Below are 25394 nucleotides of genomic sequence, written 5' to 3' on the forward strand. Positions count from 1 at the left end.
TTACAATGGCTTTGGTCTCAGTTGAACGCTATTTACCTCCGCATTTTAGCGCATAGATAAGGACATCTGGCATTTATTGAATCCAGTGGTCTACCTCACAAATAGAGTTTGATATTTATTATTTTGTTGTCGTTAGCCTTAGGTTAGATGAGAAGCGTTATTTCAGTGATTTCAATTTTAAAACTGAACCAAATATACTTACAGAAAATCTAAACCTAGAGAACCCCATAAGGAACAAGGAGGGAAAAAAATTATTTTCAAACCATTGAATAAGTGATGACTAGCCAAGTATAGTGTCCCACTATAGTAACCCTGTATTGCGGAGAGCTCAACGGTCGAAGTGGACATCGCCCCCTTTATGCTGTCCTATTCGGGGGGGAAGGAACTAAGAAAGCTTTGAGCCGTAGGGAGAGGGAAAAGATAATTGTATAGTTGCCGTAGCCTAAAGGTTAAACACTGCGCTATTTTCCAACTAAACACTGTTTTAGACATACTTTTTCATAAATTAAGTGCATTTAAGCTTCTGAAATCGAGTGGTAATGGAGAAATAAATAACAACTCTACATTCCAAAATTGCATTCACTAGCAACAAAAACAAATAAAAATAAGAACCCTCATCCCCCCCCCCCCACCTTAAATATATAGTTGTTACATTGTTGTATGTGATAAGTAAAGCATATATTACACTCTAACAATAAAAATTATGGAAGGGCGACACATTTCTTTCTCTTTATGAACGTTTTCTCTAGTGCTATCTTTGGTAGACTTTTCCCCTTCCCCTCTCCCTTACTCACAGCTGTCCGCTGCGACAAGTGCGCATGGCAAGTTTACGGCTTTGGGCATCTCCCCTTTCTTCTACCTTCCTTGATTTGCAACCCTTTTGATGGGAAATAGCAAATACGTTAAGAGTCAAAGTATTTAAAGTAATAATAATTAAGAAGAAAATAAACTTTTTTTTTCTAGCAGAAGAAAAAAAAAAGAATCCTGAGCACCACCAAAAAATTCCAAAAATGAAGGCAAAATTTGGAATCTTGGGCAATTTTTATTAATGCTAATGGAAAAGAAGCTTGGAACTTGCTCCAGATTTTTTTTTTTTTTTTCTCTTCTTTTTAAAAGTAAAGTCAGTTTTATCCTTTCTTTGGTGACTTGAGAGGGTAGGGATTTCCCAAGGAAATTTTCCGAAATTGAAGTGTTAAAAAATCAATTTTAGGCTACCTTTGAATACTTGAAGAGATTGGGGAAGGCTCAGGGAGCTGTTCAGAAAGTTTTTCAACTTAACTGAAAAACACATATGCACATTTATCAACTTCATTTGAAGAAAGTGAAGCTGAATCAAATCATCTATTCCAATAGCCCTCTCAATGAAGAAAAGACTTCATCAACTTTCACAGAATACATTAGATCATAATCTAGAACAGTATGCAGACTACGTATTTACCAAATACTCAACTGACAAATTAATTAAAATATTTTTTATTCCGTCTTGAACCAGATTAAGTAACAGAAATGTGTGCATGGTAGCCAATTTCAAATTCTAAACTTGAAAAAAATTGTAAGTAATGTGTTGCAATGAAATAATAAAATAATAAGTATATACTGTCAGATCTGTTTAATCGGGTAACAGATAAACAAATTTATATGAATAAAACCCTCCGGAACCGAATATTTCCCCATAGAGGTAGTATGAAAGATCCCCGCTTAATCGAATAAATTCCTCGGATAAACAAATAATATAGATCAGTGTTAGCAACTATTTTTGATGAGAAAAATTTTGAATAAATTAGAAATAAATTAAGTAAGAACAGTTATTGACATAAAAATATAAAACAATATTTTCACTATCAACAAGCAAGAAAAATTCATATTCCATCAAAACATTTCCTCTGTTCTAATTGCTTTTGTCCTTGCCATTGCAAAAAAAAAAAAATACATACACAGACACATTAAATATCACGGTTGATAATTAAATAACAAAGAAATGTACATTGCTAAGAAAATAATAAATTTATAAATATTAAATGTAAAACACGGCAGATGAGGAGGGAAAAAGAGAAGTTTGAATTGTTCCCAAAAGACCTTGGGCAAGCAACTCACTATTACAAAATTTTTCAAAAAATAATGTACTGAAAATAGTTGGCACAACAATCATTTCATAACTCAAGTTGTAACTTGCATTTTTTTTTTCATGCACTTCTAATATATATACTAATTATTAAACAATTTTTTTAGTTTACTTCGCATATTTCAAAAACTTTTTACCAATAACATTATTTCTTTTGCATAGCTATTGATGTATTTTTGTTATGTTTTAAGACATATGCTGTCAGTTTGGAAAGGTAAAGGAAAATTCCTCTTAATTGAACAGTCCACTTAATGAAATAATATTTCATAGAACTGATGATATTCGATTCAGCGGAGCTAACAGTTTCTTTTTTTTTAATGGTCTTTACTTAGTTTTCATTAAAAGGTCATTCCATCCAGATTCAACGGATGAGTGCGCTCGACCATTTTAAATTTTTTTGAAACTCATATCCCAAAAAGATGCATATGAATGATGTTTAAAACCACTTTTATTTTTTCTCTAACCTTAACCCTTGATTTTTTAGAGGTCATCAAAAGTCATTTTCACAGTCAAAAATGGGACTTTTAGACCTTTGCATTTTGGCCAAAATCTATTTCAATTATATTTATGGCAGCTAATTTTACGCTTTGATGTTAAAGTGCATCAGATGATAGTCTTACATGCTGAGTTACGTGGATGTAACTTAATAATTAAAATAATGGCAACAGGTTAAAATTCAAGGTCAAATGTAAAATTTTTACTCATTTCAAAGGGTCATAACTCGCTTAGGGGATAAAAACACAAAGTGAAATATGGCAAAAACTAATCACTGGAGTCACACTAATGAGAAAATATAGCTGTAATTGTGTGTTTGTTTACCCTTTATAAATTACGGCCCTTCAAAGATAAAAAAATTGAGAAAAATGACATTTTTAGACCCCTGTAAACCAAAAGGGGATGGAATTAAAATTAAAATTTCTTGGCCAATTGAATATTCCATTCAAGTACTATACATGTTATATATATTGTTTTGTGTATTTGGTTTGTAAAAAAGATACAGGTCTTTGAAATTGAGCACTTTTGCTAGTTAATTTACGCACTAAAACAGAAATAAAAAGTGTGAAAACTTTATTGCATTTTCTTAAATGGCCTATATAATATATTATACTGGAAAAACATATTTTAAGTATCAAAAAACTATTTTAATTTGATAACTTAGAAATATTTGGACATGAATGAGTAGTTCATACTTGATTGCCAGCTTAAGTAGTTAATTTATAGACTATCTACACACACAAATTTTTAATACACATTAACATATCTAAATTGCCTTAAACATATGCAAAAACATTATATATACAAAATTTAAAGTTTAAAAAGCACGTTTTTTATTTCTTGTTTGAGTGTAGTTTTGAAAAAATGAACTCACCTAGTAGTCCTATAGCTGTAATGGTGACTCAAGTATATGGCGTTTTGGAATGCTTTACCAAGGCACATCCATAATTTGATACTTTGAAAATGTACTAGGAGCATGACAATGACAGTTCTAAATTTAGTGATCAACACAAGCTGTGTAATAACTTTTTTTACAATAATGGGCATTTTTTTTTCGATAATCTTTTTAGAAACACACTATTCTTCATACCTATTGCTAGGGGACAATAATTTTACAGAGATAATATATAAATACGATGGCATAAAGCAGTGATTAAATGTTGTATTGGGAATTTTATTTGCAGAGTCAAACCTTTCTTGCAGCATTTTTTCAGCTAGTTTAATATACTGAATGCTCACAAGGATACATGCAATGTTGAGTAGCAAAAATGCAGAAGGTATGCATTTCTGTAGGAATTAAAATGTAACTTCTAGTAGTTATTTGCAAGCTAGTCTTAGTAGTATCATTTCTTTTTACGGTTCTTCTGATTTTGTTACAATGTCCATTATCGTGTGATATTGCATAGAAATGCCAATCAGCTCTCAAGTTGACATCTGTTTCTTGATTACATAAATTAAGAAAGTTCTTTCTATTCTTGTTGTGTATTTGAGTAAAGTATTTCAGTACGCCACATGCTGCGTCACCACCAGAACTATAGTACTACTGTGTGAGTTCTGTTTCTCAAAACTAGACTGAAGCAAGAAATGAAAAACGCACCTTTTTTTTCCTTTCAACTATGTAGATAATGCTTTTGCACGTTAGGCAAGTTACATAAGTTAATGTACAGTGCGTATGTTTGTATGAATTGAAAATTTGTGTGTGTAGATGGTCTATAAATGAACTACTTAAGCTGTCAATCATGTATGAACTACTCATTTATGTCCAAATATTTCTAAGTTATCAAATTAAAATAATTACTTTTATACTTAAAATATCGTTTTCCAGCATAATATATTATATAGGCCATTTAAGAAAGTGCAATAAAGTTTTCACACTTTTTATTTATGTTTTAGTGCATAAATTAACTAGCAAAATTGCTCAATTTCAAAGACCTGTATCTTTTTTACAAACTAAATACACAAAACAATATATATAACATGTATAGTACTTGAATGGAATATTCAATTGGCCAAGAAATTTTAATTTTAATTCCATCCCCTTTTGGTTTACAGGGGTCTAAAAATGTCATTTTTCTCAATTTTTTTATCTTTGAAGGGCCGTAATTTATAAAGGGTAAACAAACACACAATTACAGCTATATTTTCTCATTAGTGTGACTCCAGTGATTAGTTTTTGCCATATTTCACTTTGTGTTTTTATCCCCTAAGCGAGTTATGACCCTTTGAAATGAGTAAAAATTTTACATTTGACCTTGAATTTTAACCTGTTGCCATTATTTTAATTATTAAGTTACATCCACGTAACTCAGCATGTAAGACTATCATCTGATGCACTTTAACATCAAAGCGTAAAATTAGCTGCCATAAATATAATTGAAATAGATTTTGGCCAAAATGCAAAGGTCTAAAAGTCCCATTTTTGACTGTGAAAATGACTTTTGATGACCTCTAAAAAATCAAGGGTTAAGGTTAGAGAAAAAATAAAAGTGGTTTTAAACATCATTCATACGCATCTTTTTGGGATATGAGTTTCAAAAAAAATAAAAATGGTCGAGCGCACTCATCCGTTGAATCTGTATGCAATGACCCTAAAACCATCCCCGTTAAAACCTGCATGAATAATTTTACAATTTAAAAGCTTGCTGTACGTTAAAATGGAAATCTAGCATTGGTATAAATGATGGCAACAAATAATGGGAATGTAGTTTATAGGAGTTTAATAAAACCTCACTTGTAGTATGCTGTTCAGCTTCAGTCTCCTTATCTTAGGAAAGATATTTCTGTATTGGAATGGATTCAAAGAAGGGCTACTAGACTAGTAAGAAGACTTTCAGATTTAGATTATGATACCAGACTTAAAAGGCTTTATATGTATAGCCTAGAGCAGAGGAGAATCAGAGGGGACATGATTCAATTGTTTAAATTTATCAAAATGAAAGATGTTAATGGGTTAAATTTTTACACGCAAAGCAGGACGAGGGGTCATTGTTTTAAGCTATTCAAATCTCAGGCTAACCTGGAAATGAGGACAAACTACTACTTTAGTAGGGTCGTTGGCACTTGGAACACCTTACTGGAAGAGGCGGTAATGAGCAAGGGTGTGGATAGCTTTAAGAAGGCCATTGATCTTCATTGGGGACTAATACATTGACTAGGACCAGCCTAGCTGGGCCCAGAGCCTGCTGCTGGTCGTCACTTTTGTATTATCAATACTGAAAATTTAAGACAAGTTTCTTTTTTTTTTAATCAGACCTTGCATACATATTTTATTAAAGATGGAATGCAAATTCTGCAAACTGGAAAATAAGAAGCTATTCTGAATACTTTGTCACTAAAGGTATTAACTTTTTCAACGATTTACGATCAAATCTACTGAGAGCATGAGTACACCTGTTTAGCATACAAATTGTTTGAAGTATATAATCCATTTCTGACTTACAAATAATCTAAATGAAACAGACATTTTTTAGTGGCAAATACCCTTTACAAAAAAAGTGAACAATGATGCAAACAAATTATGTCCTACATGATAAAGGAGAAGCCATCAAACTGGTCACTGGGACTGGAACTCCCCGAAGAGCTAAAGGAGAGAAAAATATTATTAGATTTTTGCTGCAACTGTAAGCTTTTAACAAATTCAGCAATAATTAATGAAAACATAAAATATATACCGGGATGTCCCATAAAGTATGCAATTGTTGAACTTGGCGCTATTATTTAAATGTTTCATTGGCAGCCCTGTCGTTATCATCTCTAGTAACTATGTTTTTATTTCCAATTTGATTAGCAGTTTTCTTTATTGTTGCATTTGTTGACATAGAGCAGTTTACAAATGAACAACGTGTTCTGATCGTGAAAACTTATAAAAATTTTGAAAGTGAGACAGTGTGACAATTTTGCATGGTTGAAAGAAATGAAGCACCCATCAAGTCTACAGTTCTGCTGCTGATAAAAAAAGTTTGAAACAACTGGTTCTGTTGGTGTTGTGAAAACCCCAAGGCAAAAATGCACTCAATACAATGCTCAACAAATTGCTATTGTGCAGCAAAGTAATAGTAAGTCAAGGGAAATCAATTCACTGGCATTCACAGTAGCTGAACATTCCACACAGTTCATTAAAGAATTTTGAGCAAAGACTTACATTGGAGATGTTATTGAATATAAGAATAGGTGCTTTCATTCTATGTAACTCTTTTTTTTTTTTTTTAAGTTGCTCATTTCATGCAACACCCTATATTTAGTAACAAATATGACAAATACATAATTGCTAATTGTTTAAATTTGTACATACCATAAAAGCGGTTGAGAATGGTTTGGAGGGAGAGAATGATACAAATCCCAGCTTTGACGTAATTAAGCGTTTTTAGTGCACTCTGGAAAATCCCAGTTTCAATAGGAACTATTTTGCAACCTTCTCTGGCAGTGAGAGAGTTTTTATCACTGTCAAACCGGCCTGCCAGACGAAAAACCTGGTGATTCTGAATTTATTGGTTGTTAGCAACTGCTGCTATGTGTTTGTAGGTAGCCGGAAAATTTATGTTGGTAGACTTTTCAAGCAGAAAGAATCATGATTTCATAAGAACTTTTCTCTTTCGTATTACATAAAGAAAGTTACTTCCAATTTTCATTCAAAAATAAAATATTTTGATGTTGCTACAAGTACAAATGTGTAAAGTTTACAATTTGGAAGAGGAATGTGGTACAGTAATTAGACGGAATTTCAGAGGGCAAGTTAGGTTATCAGGGGAAAATTACCCAGGAAAAATCACAGGTGTAGATGTAAAAGAGTTTGAAGTTTCAAACATGATGAAGTGAGGTAAGTTTTGGGAATTGTATGAAAAAGAAGATAAGATTGGTATCCATCTTCAAAAATTATGAAGAAAATAAAGCCTGTAAAGGACAAATTGGAACAAACAGAAAAGTTGTTGATGGAATGAAGGAATAAGTATCTAGTGTGTTCCTTTTTGTATTTTTACCTACCTACCTACCTAACAATTTTGGTTTATTTAATATTTGCTTTTTGGTTATGTAGGTACAGATATAGGTTATTCTATTCATCTTCTAAGTCAATTTTGTTCATTCATTAAAAGTCAGTTTTGTTCCTTGTTTAAAAGTCTAATTATAAGTATCGGTATTTGTGTGTTATCATTAGATTTTGTTGCAATAAAAATACAGTTCCTTTGTTTTTTCTCAATTTTATGATGCACCTGACTTTCCAAAGCGAGAGCCTTTTTTAAATAAACATTGGCAAATAAGCAACCTATTGTCCTTAAGGCAGCTAGTTTGAGCATGAGACTAAACAAAGCTTGGTAAAGCATCTAACAGTAGTTGCAATTTTGTAAATGGTACATTAAAGTGTCATGAAGGGTTAACTAACCTAAAGGGATAACACATTGCAATGCTCATAATATCAGGAACAAGATGAACAAATTGAAAAGCATTGTTACAAGTAAAAATCAAGATATTACTGGAATAACTGAGACCTGGACAGCGACAATGATACTAATCTTTCACATTTTGCTATGTACAATCAGTTTAAGCAAGACAGATTGGGTGGAGGGGTTGAACGATAAACAAAGACACTTTTACTTGTACGGAATTGATCTGAATGATAAACCTAACAATATTGAAATGAAAAAGAAACTAATATAATAATATATATAATAATAAATAAAACTAATATAATAATAACCTTTGTGTTATTTGAGTCATTTCATGTCAAGTGACCTAGTGGTCCCAGCTCAACCTTCTCTAATTTGGCCAACATTTTATAGAAGTGTAGAGATGCCTTTGAAACTCTCCATTCCCTTTCAACCATTTGCCACAGTTGGTCTTCTGAACGAGGCAGGGACAGTCTGCAAACAATGTCTAATCACATCCCACACATGTTCGATTGGTGACAGGTCAGGAGAGTATGGTGGCCAGGGAAGCATCTGTGTGCCTTGGAGAGCATGTTGGCAGATGCAAGCACTCTGCGGTCGGGCGTTATCCTGATGAAAATTTGCATTAGGTAGCCCACAAATGTAAGGGATTGCCACTGGCCGCAGCACATTATCCAAGTATGGTTGGGCCGTCACAGTGCCCTGAACACGAGCTAGAGGTGATATGGAATTGTAGGAAATGGTGCCCCAAACCATTATGCCATGTTGTCATGCGATGGGACGTCCCACATTTACTGCCAGATTAGATCTGTTTCCACGTCGACGCCTTATATGTATGCGGCGACTATCACTGGATAAACAGAAGCAGGATTCATCTGAGAACACGACATTTTGCCAGTCCGTCATCCACGTCACTCTAGTCCGGCACCATACTAAACGTTGTTGTCCATGTTGTGCGGTCAATGGCAGTCTTAGCGGACGCCGTGATTGCAGACCAGGTGCGACCAAATGATAGGAAATGGTTCTGGTTGACACGCGAACATTCAGGGTATCTTGCACCTGCTGCAGAATCGAGGAACAAGTGACTCGTGGGTCTGCTACAGCTTGTCGGTGGATGCGTCGATTAATGCGTTCTGACGTCACTCTGGCTGCCTCTGCACCCTCAATCTTACCACATTTCGTTGTTCCAACCATCTTCGGCACAGCCAATGCACCGTGCTCGCATCCATGTGGGTACGTATCCTCCAAGACAAAAACAAAATTTCTTAGATAATTCTCCAGTCTGAAATAACGATACGAATATTGCCCATTCTGCAATTTCCTTCCCTTATATCTTAGTTCACCTGCATCGGACTTACATAACTCAGTGACGTACGTCTACTCTAAAACTTGCATAAATTTCTGAACACTCCTTCTTGTTGTTGCATTTTCAATGTCGAGCAGTATATATATATACACACAGTTGGCTCTCTATTTAACGACTTTCAAGGGACCACAAAAAATCGTCCTTAAGTAAAAAATGTCCTTAAATAGAACGCTTTTAACACTACAGTGGACCATCTGGGACCGTGAAAAGCCGCCGATAAATAGAGAGAGTCGTTAAATAGAGCGACGTTAAACAGAGAGAGCCAACAGTATATATATATATATATATAGTTTCAAAGGCACTACACCTGTACAAAATTCTATCCAAATCCAAGAAGGTCGAACTGGGACTATTTGAAAAATTAGGTCAGTTGACCTGGAAAGAATCATTAATAATTTGTTTTTGCAGCAAAACTGGAAGGAAAAGTTGTTTCGGAAAAAAAGAAAAATCTGAAGCAGACTCATGTTTTAAAGCAAATCAGTTTCTAAATAAAAAATAATAATAATCTCTTGATCAGGAAATAAGGTCAATTTGTTTGAAAATCCCACCAAAAGGAAACAAAAATGTTGTGTACCATGATGTTTTAACTTAAAAAGTAACTGTATAATATTTATTTAAGATAGATAATTTTTTTCAACTGAAACAATGTCAGGGCAGGCTACTAGTCTTTCAAATTCTAAAATAAATGTACATTTTTTATGATTGCTACTAAATGCATTAAAACAATGTTAATACTTATCTACTGCCAAATAGTTTTTTAACTGGAAATCATACTTGGATTAAAATGATTGTTTAGGAAGTTTTAAAAAAAGCAAAAGGAGATGCTGAAAGGGTTGAACAACGAAAGCAGGGATCAAAGTGACCAACTGACAAAATATGGGACATTTTTTGAAAAAATATAGGACACATTTTGAAAAAATATAGGATTTATAGGACACCAAAAAATGATTTAAATTTTGCATACACATCATAAAAAAGTTATCTTTTAGTGCCACTGATGAAAATATATGAATACAAAAATTGTTAGACATATTTTATTGATTCTTTACTTCTACTATAAAAATTTAAATTTTTCACACGCAAAAAAATAAATAAAAACGATAATATTATGGGAAATAGCAATTTATTTCAATTAAAAATCAAAATGGTTTAGCAACAAATTACATAGAACTGCTGACTCTTGCAGAGCAGTTTTTAAATTTTTTATTACCAGCATCTATTACGGCTTGCCCCGTCTCAATGTCAATCACCCATTACATTTGAGTCCTAAATTTTAATTTCGTATTTGAATCATCTATCACTGCCTGAGCTGAATTAATGCTTTCCTCATAACCTTTTAGTTTACCTCAAGACTATTTTTTTCTTACATCATTCGATTTAGGTTTTATATTTTTCCTTCTTATTTCTTCCAGTTTTTTTTCTTTCTGTTCCTTTTATTTCAAGTGTGGTGCTTTGCACAACTGGATCATTTTTTTATTTACATCAATATTTTTCACAGGGTGTTTTACCGAGTCTTTTATCACTCACAGAGCAACAATTGCGTCTAAACTCATGTTTGGTTTGTCACTAGTTACAATTCTTTTGTTAGCCTCTCTTCTCAGAAGTCTGGTCATGAGAGAAAGTCAGAACAGCCTTAACAAGTTTGGACGAATTAGAGTAGCGCAGCTTTTCATACTTCAGATTAAAGATGAAATTCCAATACTTATTGATGGGGTTATCTGCTACATTCTTAAGAATATCTTCGTCATCGATGTACATTAGGGTATATCCAAAAAAAATTTTTTTGTTGAGTCGCACACCTTCATATTTTCCTTTTTATGTCAAAACAATTGTAAAATATGTCATATAATTTTAAAAACGGCAAGCCATGCTGACTTGCTTCTGAAATTCTGAACCAGCACTTACGTACTAGGAGGAATAGAGAAAACATTTTTTTTGAAAATTGGAAATTTTATCCTAGTAAAACACTGTTTCTATAGCCCCATATGTACAACAAAAACATTTATCCAAATTAAAAGCTATTAAATTATACAGTAGAAGGCCTTTTTTCAAAAAATTGAATTTTTCTATTTTTAAAAAATATACATAAATTTATATTAAAAATCAATTTCAAAAATTATTAGCAAAAACATGTTTAAATCAACATTTTCAAATGAATAATAAAAAAATAATTATATTTAAAATGAAAAATTCAACTGAAACCTAAAAAAAAAACCATATTTTTGAGTACTATGTGGGAGACTTAAATATTGCATGAGAGCAAAATCTCCTACTTAATGCTAATTACCTATTTTTATTATTTATATTTTTCAGCTTTATAATTTCTAAAAATTTACCTTATGTTTTTAAATATATACATATAGAAAAATATTATTTTTTTGAAGAAAATTATAAATTTTAGGCTAAGTGCAGGATACTTTAATATTTTTTAACTTGAATAAATGTTTTTGTGGTACATTTGGGGCTATTTATCAACATGAAATTTCAAATCTTTTATTAGATCTAACTGAAGTAAATTTTCACCAGTTTTCCCTTTAAGAGCTTCTTTTTTGATGAAGCAGGGCATAACTTTCAATGAAAGGTCATATAGCTCGTTATGCGTAAGGTATAAAATTCCTCTGGGGTACCAAAAATATAGGATTTTTATTGGAAATATAGGATTTATAGGAAATATAGGATGGTTTTTGACTTTTTTTTTGAAAAATATAGGATTTATAGGAAATATAGGATGACTTTGATCCCTGCGAAAGAAGCATGAAAAGTGCTTCAATATTTAATGTACTAAAAGTTATAAATTTTCTATTTAAGAAATATCAGAAAATATAGAAAAGCTTACTTACCAATCCATTTCAAATATGAATTCAGCATGGATATTACGCCTTTAATATCCCAAACATATGGATAAAGATCATATAGTAAAGAACGGTTAGGACAAAATGTTAAACGCATTAGAAGTTTTCCAACTGCTTGAGTCATGGTATCATATTTGGCAACTCTGTTATACCACTCTTGTATTTCAGGATTTTCCATTACTGCTCCAACCTTTTTTCGAGGATTTGAAGATTGGCACAGTAAATATCCATGGGATTTTAACCAATGGAATTCTTGTAAAATTTTGAGTCCTTGCTTCCCATGTTCAAATGGCAAGTAGAATAAATCACTTAATAAAACAACATCACTTTCAAGCAGTTGTTTTGATTCACTATCACAACTAGTAGGTGATACATCTACAGGCTCTGTCTGCATTTCTTCAGCTACGTCTTCTTTATTTACACTATCAGTTAAAGGTTCAGATTTCAAACTGATATCACTTCCACTAGCTATTGTTATATCACTTTCACTATTCTTAGAAGAACTTTTAGGAGAACCCTTTGGTGAAGGCAAAGGATTGCAGTCCATTGGCTCACTTTCCTTTGATGCAATTAATGAATTAACCAATTCCTTAGAAAGTGGTTGGAATGAAGAGTCTAAACTTGGGCTTCCTCTACCTGAAGGGGTTGGGGTTGTAACAGAAGCAGTAGAGAAACATGCAGTAATTACTGGAAGAGGACATGCGGGTATAGGTGTAGGAACTAATGGAGCACTAATGCTTCTTCCAAAAGCAGTTTTTGCTTTGTAAAATTCTGGCAACCAATCTTGAATAGCAATTTTTAAAGCAATTTTTGGGTGGTACGTGTTAGGATTGACATGCGATGGAATGTCATCAATATCTTCATTTTCAGTCTCTAGTTTAATATCAGCACTAACAGAATCACCTTTAAAAAGAAACAAAAAATAAGAATCTATGACACAAATAAAAGCTTTGTTTCGAATCTTTGTAATAAATGAATTTTACTCACTCAAATTTAGTTCCCTTTTGGCATCAACAGTACATTTACTCCACTGAGACAATGTATGAATAGCAATAAAGTTTGTTTCATATTCGCAGTTAGGATTTGTAAGCACTCCACGCAGGCGAGGAATAAGCTCAGTTGATCTTCCACAATATGGACCAAGATAGAGTCGCTTTTGATCATAGTCATTAGCATGTAAGTTATCCCATATAAGAGGAGGACGCCTGAGAACTTCAGTAAGTTCCTGAATAGAGTCAATAGTGATTTCCTTTGATATGACTTTCGGACCTACAAGATTACAATCAGAGGTTTTATTTAGGATACAGTCCAAACTTAATGTCAATCAGTATATTACAATAGAGATACACAGTAAGAAGTTCAAGAAAAACAGTTGCATACCAACCATCTTTAAAGGAAACACAAACAGTAAATTTTATTTAAAAAAAAAAATGAAATTAGATTTTATAATAAAAAACAGGAGAGATAGGCTAAAAAAGATTCAAAGAATCAACTTTTCAGATACTTTTTTGTGGTAATTTTTAACTTTAATTTCAAAGGACTCTTATTAGAAGACAATAAATGAGCAGGGGTGCCCACTGTCCAAACAGTGGCCTGAAAACCTTCTTAAGTACTATGGAGTACCCCTCCCCCAAAGAATGAGCTCCAAAAAAAGAAAGCTTAGAGCTCCACTCTTGAAAACTTCAGCGCCTGGACCATGGACAGGGAGTTCATGGTTATACCCCTCAGAGGTGCCTATGAACCACTCATGGTCCCAACAATGTGACCGAGAGTCAAGGCGAGCTCCTAGTCAAGTTTCTCACTGCATACTTTTGCCCTCCCTATCATTAGTGAGAACAGGACATTTGTTTATTTGCAAACACACAGGCTGAAAGAAAATTTTATTCTCTACATTTTTGCTTATTCGGGTTTCCTTCTTTTTTTATTGTTTGTTTTTTTTCCCTTTTTCCTTCCTTTCTATTTTCTTTTTTTTTTTTTTTTTTTGTGGTGTAAGTGCTTTGATAGTGCCCCCTCCCCCAAGGCACAAGCCCCTAGTTTATGACTAGTCTGATGACATGACCTCTCGTCGAACCGGATGAGCATCTCTGAAATAAAAGAGTTAATGCAAAAGTAGCCACTGAAATAGCTTAATTTTTGTAAACTGCTGCGAATAAAAAGAAAAGGGATGTAATTATATAACACATGAAAGAAATTTAGTAAAAAAAAATTAATTTCCAAAACATTGAAATAGAATACAATTGTACTCTACAAAACAAATAACATACTATTTAGTGAGCAAATGATAGACAATTCTGCCATGCAGAGGTCGAAATTAGCATCAATATTTAATTTGGTAGCAATTACTAAATTAAGTTGGTTAGATGCCTTAATCTTGCAAAGAATTATGCATAACTGTATAAAATGAACGTAAAAATCCTAAAATGTACACAGAACAAAGTTATCGCTAGTGCATGTTAATATAAAGAATTGGATGCCAATCCCTTCTCCAAGAATGAAATAATTAGCTAATAAACTTAATTTCAGATTCAAATGCTATTTATTTTATACATTATGGCAATAAGCAAAAAGGGCATACAACATATAGCACCTCAATGTAAATCTATAACTACTGGTTTGTCGAAAATATGGCAAAATAAAACAAATGCTAAACAACAGGAGATAAAAATATTTGACACTAAAGCAGCAAATTTCAAGTTAAAACGAAGTTCCGTAGCAAATCCCTCTTTTTACTTCCTTTTACAAAAAAGGAAGTATTTTATTTGCGAAAAAAATTTCACTCAAAAATCGACCTTAATTTCCATTTTACTCATCCCCGAATGAATATTGAGTTTTTTTTTGACTCGACCACACATGGATAAGTGCCTAAGAACATATAGACACGCGAAATATCCATAATGAAGATTCCCGAGATAATTACAATGCATTTTCTCGTGACGTCTGTATGTACGTATGGATGTGCGTATGTGCAGATTATGTTGCATAACTCAAGAACGGTAAGTCCTAGAAAGTTGAAATTTGGTACCTAGACTCCTAGTGGGGTCTAGTTGTGCACCTCCCCTTTTGGTTGCATTTGGATGTTTCTAAAGGGGTCTTTTGCCCTTTTTTGAGGGGAAATCATTGTTAATTTTGATGTAAATTTAAGTGGTGCTATAATTTGGCGGACACTTGGCGATATATCGCCAGTCTTTTGGTCGCCAAGTTTTGTCGCCTGCTTGGCGACAAATTTGGCAATTTTTTTTTAATTTGTTTTAATTTGGCCACTGTTTGTTATATTTAGAGAGTAAACTATTGAATCACATTAAAATTGCCAGTAATGGGGAAATGACATTAAATTGGAGTAAAAGGAAGTCATGTGATGCACACATCAGCTCTGTTTTGTTTGTTTTTTTTTTGGTAGGGGGGGGGGGATGCGGATAATAAAATAAGGCATTAATATGGATCATTAGTTATTGCATTTTGTACAATTCAAGAAATTACTAAAAGAAGGATTAACTAGAAATAGATGCTAAAAGATTGCTGCACCAGTACAATGCACTAAAATTCCCTAAGCTTCTTTTCCATACGAAAAACACAATTAAAATAAATTAATGTACAATAGTTTACACCTAGAAATGTCAAATCGGCATAATTGTCACGCACCATGGTATCAGGGTTAAAAATCATATCAGATGGATAAAATGGAAGTAACTTAGGGCATATAACCTTGTATGCGTAGATTGAAGATAAGAATAGGGGGGAAGGGAAATGGCATTTAATTCAGGCCAGATTTTTGGAGAAAAATAGTGTACAAGCAGAGTAAGTGTTAGACAGGAGGATGCTATTAAATGCATGAAAAATATTTTTACAGGTAAATAATAGAATTAATTGAGACACATTAATAACTACCAATGATTTAGTAACAAAAATAAAGAAAAAATAAATAATTTCTTGAAGCAAAAAATAAATGGGCAGATTAAAGGTAACAAGGGCTAAAATAGCTTTAAAGTTTCAGAAGAATAAGAATTCTTCCAGGATGCAAAAGGATTGGAATCTTAAAGTCAGCGCGCCTTTTTCGGCCATGCACGTGTTTGATGCTGGAATGTTTCCAAAACACATTCATTTTTCACATGCATAAGTTTGGAATGATAAAACTTCTTTTTAACTACAAGAAATATGTTTAAAAGTTATCCCCCCCCCCCCCTCTACCTTTTCGGTCACTTCTCATCAGATTTGATCAATCTAAAGAACAACCGGAAGTCTTTAAAAAAAAAGCAAATTTCAGCGATAACATGGAAAACATTCATGCCTGAATATAAATAACATTCAAAAATTGTAAATAAAGGAATGAAGAAAAAAGTAACATTTATGTGATTTTCTTAAGTTATAAACTGACTCAATCCAACTAAAATGGATTTCTGATTCACCCTTGCACAGAATGCATATGTGTGGCTACTAATGGCTGAATATTAAGTAGGTACAAATGGAAGCACATGAAACTGGACCACAAATGGTGGACAGAGTGCTTGAGGTTTTCATCTGAGTGCATTACCACATTTCGGGCATGAGGTAAGGATGCTGATAAGGAATGGAAAGCTGAAAGGACAAGACAGTGAAAAGGGAAGCATTCCAAGGGGGCCCACCACACAGAATAAAAGGAAAGAGAGAAATGAACAAAAGGCATGTGCTAGTGATATATCCAGCTGGAATTACATTATGTGGTGGAAGAGGGGGGGGGGGACATGAGGATAATTTCAGGAAGTCTTTCTGTGATCTAGAAGCAGATATTTGAAAACAAATCTTTTGAAACTGGGAGCTGGGCATTGAGGAGAGACGCAAAGTTAAGCGTCAGAATGATGACTGGGATAAAAATTGAGGTTGACAAAACAAAATTGATGGCTGCAAAATACGACTAATAACCATTTGTTTTCGAGCACATGAGTATGGTAAAACTTAAACAAAAAAGATAGCAAAATTAAATTTAATGAAACATTCCTTGATACTGGAGGTGACATGACATTGCATGAATGGCACTTGAAAATAAACATTTCAGATGAATTTAAGGGCTTGGAGAAAGAATGTGATACGCCACATGATGTGAATTTTTCAGTAGGCCAATTTCCAACTTAAAAAACTATTTGTAGAATTTTTCAAAGGTATTATACATTCTGTATCCTGCAAAACTAAAACAAGGTATGTTTTTCTCCAAATAACATAATCCATTGTCATGTTTATTTGAATTTTAGCTATGAGAAACAAAAATTTTGATCAAAAAGGCACTCATTGTGGCTTGTCACATTTCTGCCACAAGCCCTTCAGTTTTATGTGTTTCTTTTAAAAATGCAATCAGTTTAACATAATGAATAAATAACTTTCTTTAGAATGATTATCCGTATGATGAAGGAGCAAGTAGCACATAATCACTGATTTTTGTTTTCAACTTTTGTAGAAGCCTGACAAGAGGCCATGTCAGCCTACACTGAAACTAGGGGCCCATGCCTTGAGAGGGCCCATTGACACTAACGCAAAAGAAAGAAAGGAAAAAAAGTAAGAGAAAATAAGAAAGGAAAATAAAAAGGAAGAAAAAGGGAGGGGGAACAAACAAGCAACAAGCAAACAAAAAGAAAACTCTGAATAAGCGAAAACGTAAAGAATAAAATTTTCTTTTAACTCCAGTGTTTGCAAAAAAAAAATATTCTGCACTAACTTATGATCAGGAGGGTAAAAGTGTGTGGTGAAATAAATGTTGATTGTTCCGTGCATGCTACCTTTTGCATATATATGTATAATACACTATATGACCAAAAGTATTGGGACACTTTCAAAAATTCACATTTTTAGATTTTTCAAGAAATAAGAGACCAATTAATGTGTACCTTTTGTCACATAAAATATGTGCTCCAGTTGTCATTTACCAATAAAACTTACATCACACTCTCATTTCGAGGATCAATAACAAATTGAGGAAAACAAAGATGATTTTTGATCATTGTTCATCGTAAATAGCTGATAGGCTGTAAATTTTAGAAATTAGTTAGCTTACTATGAACAACTAGTTTACATACTTTAAAGAAATTATCACAGATATTCACAAAGATATAAACACTTCATTCAAAACTATGAATTTTATTTGAAGGTTTTTGCTCATAACACACAACTTTTTCCACCAAACCTTACCAAACTTTCAGAAAACTTAGCAGCATACAAGAGAAGTATAATACAAAAATTTGAAATTAAAATTTTGAAAATTTGATGAAATATAGATATTTAAAGCAATTAATTTTTCACTGCGATTGCGTGAAAGATAGTAATTTTTAACTTCCATAATCTAAAACCCAACTAGATTCCTCAACACATCCCCTCAGAGCAACAGTAAATTATCTGATCCCAGAATACCCCCCCACTAAGATATCTTACTATTGCTCTGAGGCGACGACATGACAAAATTCCAGTTGAACAGCTTAAAGATTCAGAAAGTTATCGCAGATCTAATGAGCCAAATTTAATTTGTGGATAGGTGTCTTATCGTGAGGGACCGTTCGCAAATGATTTGTTTTTATCATGAATAACACAGAACGATTGCAGCAAATGTTGTAACATGCGAATGACCACTCACGATACGTTGCCTATCCAAGAATTATTGAAATTCGGCTTATTAGATCTGATAACTTTCTGAATTTTTAAGATATTCAACTGAAATTTCATCATGAGTGGAAGAATCTAGTTGGGCTTTAGATTATGAAAGTTATAAATTGCTATCTTACGTACCTGTGCAGTAAAACATTGATTGCTTCAAAAATGTCCATATTTTATCAAACTTTAAACATTTTAATTTTAAATTTTAGTTTTATACTTCTCTTGTATGCTGTCAAGTTTTCTGTAAGTTTGGTAAGCTTTGACAGAAAACTTTGCTCGTTATGAGATAAAAGCCTTCAAATAAAATTCATGGTTTTGATGGAAATGCTTATATCTTCACAATATCAGTGATACTTTCTCGAAAATATGTAAAATAATTGTACATAGCAAAATCTAACTTCTGAAATTTACAGCATATTCTCAGCTGTTTACGATAAATGATCAAAAAACATTTTTGTTTTCTTCAATTTGTTACTGATCCGCAAAATGCTAGGGTGATATACCTTTTATGTCAAAATGACAGCAGGAGCATACATTTTATGTGAGACAGGTTACAAAGCAATTGGTCTCTTATTTCTTGAGAAATCCTTAAAAAAAACATATTTATTTTAAATCCTTAAAAATTAAACTCAATCAGTTCATTATGATGTAAAAATATTTTTATTAAGAATGATTGTAGCTATGGTGAAGGAGCAAGTTGTGTGCTTAAGACCAAACTTTTAGCCCTGGCTTTGGCGGGGCTAAAAACTTACTGCTTAGCCAGTATCTATAAGAGTCAGGCAGGTCAGATACATGCCATTTTTGATTTTGCTAAAAATTCTAAAGTGGTTTCTTTGAATGATTTTAGAAGACACATTTTTTTTCTTCCAAAAAAAATTTTTCTGATCCACAAAAATTTCGAAAAATGGTCCCAGCTTAGGGTTTTTCTCAAATCGACATTTTTTAATATTCAATTATCTCTGCATATTGAGCATCAGCAAAAGTAATCTTTGTGATTGGGCTAAGTAATCTTGGCAGGGGTGGCTAAATTGTGCCGAAGAAAGTGAAAATGTGTCATGTTTGAGGCATCCTAGTTCCATGCACTGAGGTTCAACCATAGTTTTTGCGAGCAATTTGAGTAGTGATATATATAAATTATTAAATAGGCTCATTAAATGCATGGTAAATGCTCACTGCTGCGAAAAAATAGCAGTTTTGTCTTCAAAATATGATAAAAAGTGTACTTTTTAGGGGCTTGTATCTCAGTGCACTGAGGGTCAGTATAGAATTTATTGCCTGCATTTCAAACTACAGTATGTGTATTCTCACAATCAAGTGACAGAACTATGGGCAAATTCTTTCAAGAACACAACACGTATTTCAAAACAGTAAAATCACCTATTTAGTTTTCAATTCAATCAACATATCCGAGTTTAAACTTTCCTCCCAGGACTTCCAGATACTATTTAAAAAACTAGTATGATCAAAAAATTACCATAAAAGAGTTATTGACTTGCAAATAGACTGATTATGCTTACTCCCATACTTTACATTATGATAACTGGAAACAAAATAAGAAAAAAGTTATTGTGGTAAAAACATAATTAATTTGTAACACTTTTTGAAGGTGTTTTAGGTATATTTTTGATTATTTTAATTAAGCTAGCATTTTTTCTTTTGTACTGTACACTATAGTTCGTTCATTCACATTCATTTAGGCTGTACACTATAGTGACAAAAATTATTTTCTCTGCACTAAATTACCATGATAGCAAACAATTACTAAGTTATATTTTATTACTTCTGATAAAAAGCAATACTATGACATTATAAAACGAGGGTATGGTTGCCTAACTGACTAGTGGGACAGTACAAAAAATGTGAGACAAAGCATTGTAGCTTGAGTACAACTAACTGGATGCTTCGTTAAACTCTTATGCAGTTTCCTCATTTTGAAGTGCATTTTGTGAGCCTGCAAAACCATTGCCCATAGTTATGTCACTTGTTTGTGAACAGACATACACTCTAGTTTGAAATGTAGGCATCAAGTTCTATACTAACCCTCAGTGCACTGAGATACAGGCCCCTAAAAAGTACATTTTTTATTATATTTTGATGTTTTCTTTCACTTTGCTGCTAGTTATCATATTATAAAGTATGCGAGTATGCATAATCAGTCTATTTGCAAGTTTATAACTCTTTTATGGTAAGTTTTTGATCATACTAGTTTTTCAAATAGTATCTGAAAGTCCCGAGAGGAAAGTTTAAACCCAGATATGTTGACTGAATTGAAAACTGAATAATTTATTTTGCTGTTTTGAAATACGTATTGTGTTCTTGAAAAGAATTTGCCCATAGTTATGTCGCTTGTTTGTGAAAATACATACTCTAGTTTGAAATGCAGGCATCCAGGTCTACACTGACCCTCAGTGCACTGAGATAAAGGCTCATGAAAACTACTCTTTAGCATTTTCCGATACAAAAACTGCCTTTTTTGGCCGCGCAGAAGGTGAGCCATTCAACTAATGAGGGTATTGAATAATTTATATATATTCTTACACAAATTACTTACAAAAACCATGTTGAGCCTGAATGCAGGGAACCAGAGGGCCTCAAACATGGCCCTTTTTCATTTTTTCCAACAAAGTTTAGCGACCCCTGAAAGGCTGTACTGAAGGTCAGCCACAAAATTTACAATACATTTCAATTTAGGTACTAAACGTCATACTGTCAACACAAGAATTTTTTTGCATGATGCTACACAGAAATAATCGTATTTTAAAAAAGGCTGATTTGGAAAAACCTCTACGTCGGGCTCCAATTTACAAATTTTTACAGGTCCCCAAAAAAATTTTTGGAGGAAAAGAAAAAATACCTATCTTCTTAAATCTTTAAAAGAATCCATCATAAAAATTTGAGCAAAATCAAAAATGGTGTATATCAGAACACCCCGTTTCTGCCCGGTTCCTATAAAAACTGGCTTAGAACATCCCATTTCTGCCCAGTTCTTATAAAAACTGGCTCTCAACACCCAAGCTTTGCCTTTAATTTAAGAATTGAACAGCACCATGTCTGCAGACTCTTGCTGGTGAGATAAATTTTCTTTATCTCAACCAGTTTCTCGGCACTCAGCTTCAATGAGATGACATCTGCCTCCAGCTTGGTTATTCTCTATTCCAGACTGATAAGTCCAAACAAAGACAAAGCTGCAGCATCTGGATGGGAAAATCTGGCTATTGGTATATTTCATGCACCAATTTTTGTTTTAACTTTTCCAACGGGTCATTTTCATGAGTTTTTATGCAAAATTTCATATAAAAATCAGAATAAAAAAAGAAAAATATGGAAATTAAAAGAAAATTCTTTTGAGATGCAGGCTCCTTAAATCCAGAGCCCAAAGTAATTTTGCATCAAATTTTATGGTTGAAGTTGCTATTAAGTTTTCCAGAAATTATAGATTGTCAGAAACAAAAAATAGCATTGTGATTGCATTGCATATTTGTGAAATACTTAGGTATGTATCTGAAATGCTGCTTAGCATTAGTCTTGTAAAAGTCTTTATGTGTTGAACTGCATTAATGAAAAATTTAAAATATATATATTATTTTTTAAAATGACTTACCAGTCCACATAACATCAATATCCAAATGCAGCTTTTGTCCAATAGTATTCAAATACTCTGAATTTTGTACATTAGGGATTGCTCTAGCAGCACAATATTCTATGAGAAAACATAAAAAATAATTGTAATGCACTTTAATTTACAACTTAGATTTATTACATCTTCAAAGCAAATAAGAATAAAATGAAAAATTAAAAACATCGTATTGATAAAACATAATATTGATTTGTAGTAAACAACTTTTTTGTTTCACATTGTACTGGTTTAATACAGCTGGAAACAGCATTCTACAGGGTTTTTTTTTTTCCCTTCCTGAAAAATAATTAAGGAAATGTTTTGCAACAAATTTTTCAAGAAGTCAATGTTATCAATCCCCCTAAATCCAGCAGGGAAGAAATTATCTTCAAAAACATGAAACCACATCAAGATGGATTGTTGAACCACAGCATTCATTTTAAATTGTTGACCTCCCAATAGTTTCTTTTAAGGTCGAAAGTGATGGAAATCACTTGAAGTAAAGTCGGGACTGTAAGAAGGGTGGTCCAATATCTCGCAATGAAAAAATCTTATCACACTCGTTTCATTGGCGAGACACATTTTGGTCAGAGCAGCCATCTTCTAACCAACATTTTGTTGTGTTAGCGGACACTCAGCTCCATCTACCAGTACCACTTCAAAGTTCTGATCATCTATGTAATCTTCAGTGTGATTTTTATTCATGCAGATAATCTGCACACCCATCACAGCTCTTATCTTACATTTTTAAAACCCCTTGTATTTGCAAGATATAACTGCAGCCTTAAAAACATGGGAACCCGAATTTTGTGAAGTATTAGTTAATTGTTAAAATCAGCAAGATGAAATGTTTTTAAAAAATTTAAGCACAACTCCATGAATTTCTAAACAATTCAAGCACCATTAGCTTTTAAAACTAATATTTTCAAGCACTGGAAACTGATCTCCCTGCCCCCCCCCCCCTTCCCCAAGTACTCTTTAAGGTTTTCAAAAGCATATAAATCTTTAGTTAACTTATTTGAAAAAGTATCATTAAGTGAACACTTTCAATCTGGAAACTTCTTTTGGTAAAATACGATAGGTCAGTTCACCCAATCAAGGCTGAAGTAATCCTGAGTGGCTTGCGTTCCCTCAGACATGAAAGAGATGCAGCAGACTAAGATCAGGGTCTTCCTCTTATATTAACACACATAACAATGAATTTTAAATAAGCCTAGTACGTGAAATTCAGTTTTATTTATAAAACAATGATGGAATTGGTGAGATATTTTCAAAAAGAGAACAATTTTATACCTTGACCTTAAAATAGGTCAAAAAACTGTACATTGCAGAGTGCACAATCAAATCATACAAGTTTGCATGCATACACAAGTTATTTTAAGGAGAAGATTTGATATTCTACTTGGGCAAGAATCCTGCCACACTCTAAATTTTAGACCTTACTTTAAACGTTAACAGATCTAAGCTATTTGAACAGAAATTATTAAACAACATTCAATATCAGATTTGAGGGAGAAATGGCAAAAATTCTTTTTTAAATGCACGACAACGAACAAAATATAGTTGACCTAAAAATTGTAGATATCTTCAATAACTTTACCTGTAGGGCAGAAGATAAATTTTGGATGAGACAGATATTCATATATCTCATTTGAAACTGCAACTTGAGCATGAGCAAAGGATTGATATACTTCTTTGTCTGTCTCACTAATTTCAGGTTCAATGTCATCAAAAAGCAGAGCAAATGCTTTGCATCCAAACTGACGTACCTGCAAGAAAATATTTTGTTTAGGACCAAATTGTTTGGATAAAATAAATTTTTGATAACATAAACCGAGATCACATTAAGTGAAGACTACTGTATGTATTTAATTTTGCACTGATATGTCCAGCAGTAATAGATATGATTTGTCCAGAACAATGTACATTCTAAATTTTTTGTTTAACATCAAAAATGATTGCAATTTTGTATGATTTATTCTTAATAATTCATGTTGCTATAACTTAAATGAAAAAAAAAAAAACAATAATAATGTTTTGTTTGTTTTTTTTCCCCAAAGTTCTGTCTGAAGTGGTTTCAAACAAACAACTCTTGATGTCTGATCCAATCTACTTTTTTTCAGATTCCAGCAGGAGAAACACAGCTCTCTTCATTTTTAGAAATAAAATGGATTTAAACTCATAATCCATACAGTTGAGTCTTGACTTACACGAGGGATACGTCCCAAGAACCATTGCCTAAGTCAAAATTACGCAGTGTGGAAGAGTATGTATATGAATTTTTCTATAAACATACCCAATAATTTAAGACATTTGCAAACACTCATCAAACCATTTTAAACCATTGTTATTACCATATTTGTTATATTTTACATAAGGAACTGAATGCTCTCTGTATTTAAAAAAAAAAAAAAAACCTGTATTATTCAACAGAAAATACTGTTACAATATACAAAATCAATGATCAATGGGAGATGGAGACATAAAATAAAACAGTATGGTATGTGTAGTATGTAGTAACAATAAAATGCTGCAGTAAAATATTTATAACATTAAAATAAGAAGATAATGATTTATGTTGCTTAATCAGATTGATATTTCGATATATTTCTAAATACAGTAGCTTCACTTTTCTTTTATAACCTTTCCATCGATAGTGACAGGGGCAGATACAGACTAACATTTTAGAGGGGGTCACCTGAAGAATTATGCAGCCCCTCCCTCATGAATAAACCAATGGTTTTGGGTAAGAAAAATTTCTGAAACTGCTTGACGGCCAATAAAAAGCACCAAATTAGCCAATAAGGCACTTAGTAAAGCATTAAAGGTATTAACTAATTTCATAAACAATAAAAAAAGGTAATATTTCATATTTACTTTAAAAAATAATTCAAAGACTAGTGAAGTCGTTTACATTTTATTCATACACTGTTTTGAACACAATGTAAAT

General features: G+C 32.7%; 1 protein-coding gene across 2 annotated transcripts in view; it reads right to left on the reverse strand.

Moving 5' to 3' along the window:
* Positions 1-25394, reverse strand: part of LOC129219369 (protein O-GlcNAcase-like) — a 97837-nt gene that overhangs the window by 62803 nt on the left and 9640 nt on the right. For both annotated transcript variants that reach the window (XM_054853746.1, XM_054853745.1), the window contains exons 4-8: positions 24045-24213; positions 22430-22528; positions 13204-13485; positions 12205-13119; positions 6144-6197 (exon numbers count right to left, since the gene is read on the reverse strand). In XM_054853746.1, coding sequence (XP_054709721.1) covers positions 6144-6197; positions 12205-13119; positions 13204-13485; positions 22430-22528; positions 24045-24213 — 1519 coding nt within the window. The remainder of the gene's footprint in view (positions 1-6143; positions 6198-12204; positions 13120-13203; positions 13486-22429; positions 22529-24044; positions 24214-25394) is intronic.

Source organism: Uloborus diversus, chromosome 3 (genome assembly GCF_026930045.1).
Source record: "Uloborus diversus isolate 005 chromosome 3, Udiv.v.3.1, whole genome shotgun sequence".
In the NCBI taxonomy this organism is placed as follows: Eukaryota; Metazoa; Arthropoda; class Arachnida; order Araneae; family Uloboridae; genus Uloborus; species Uloborus diversus.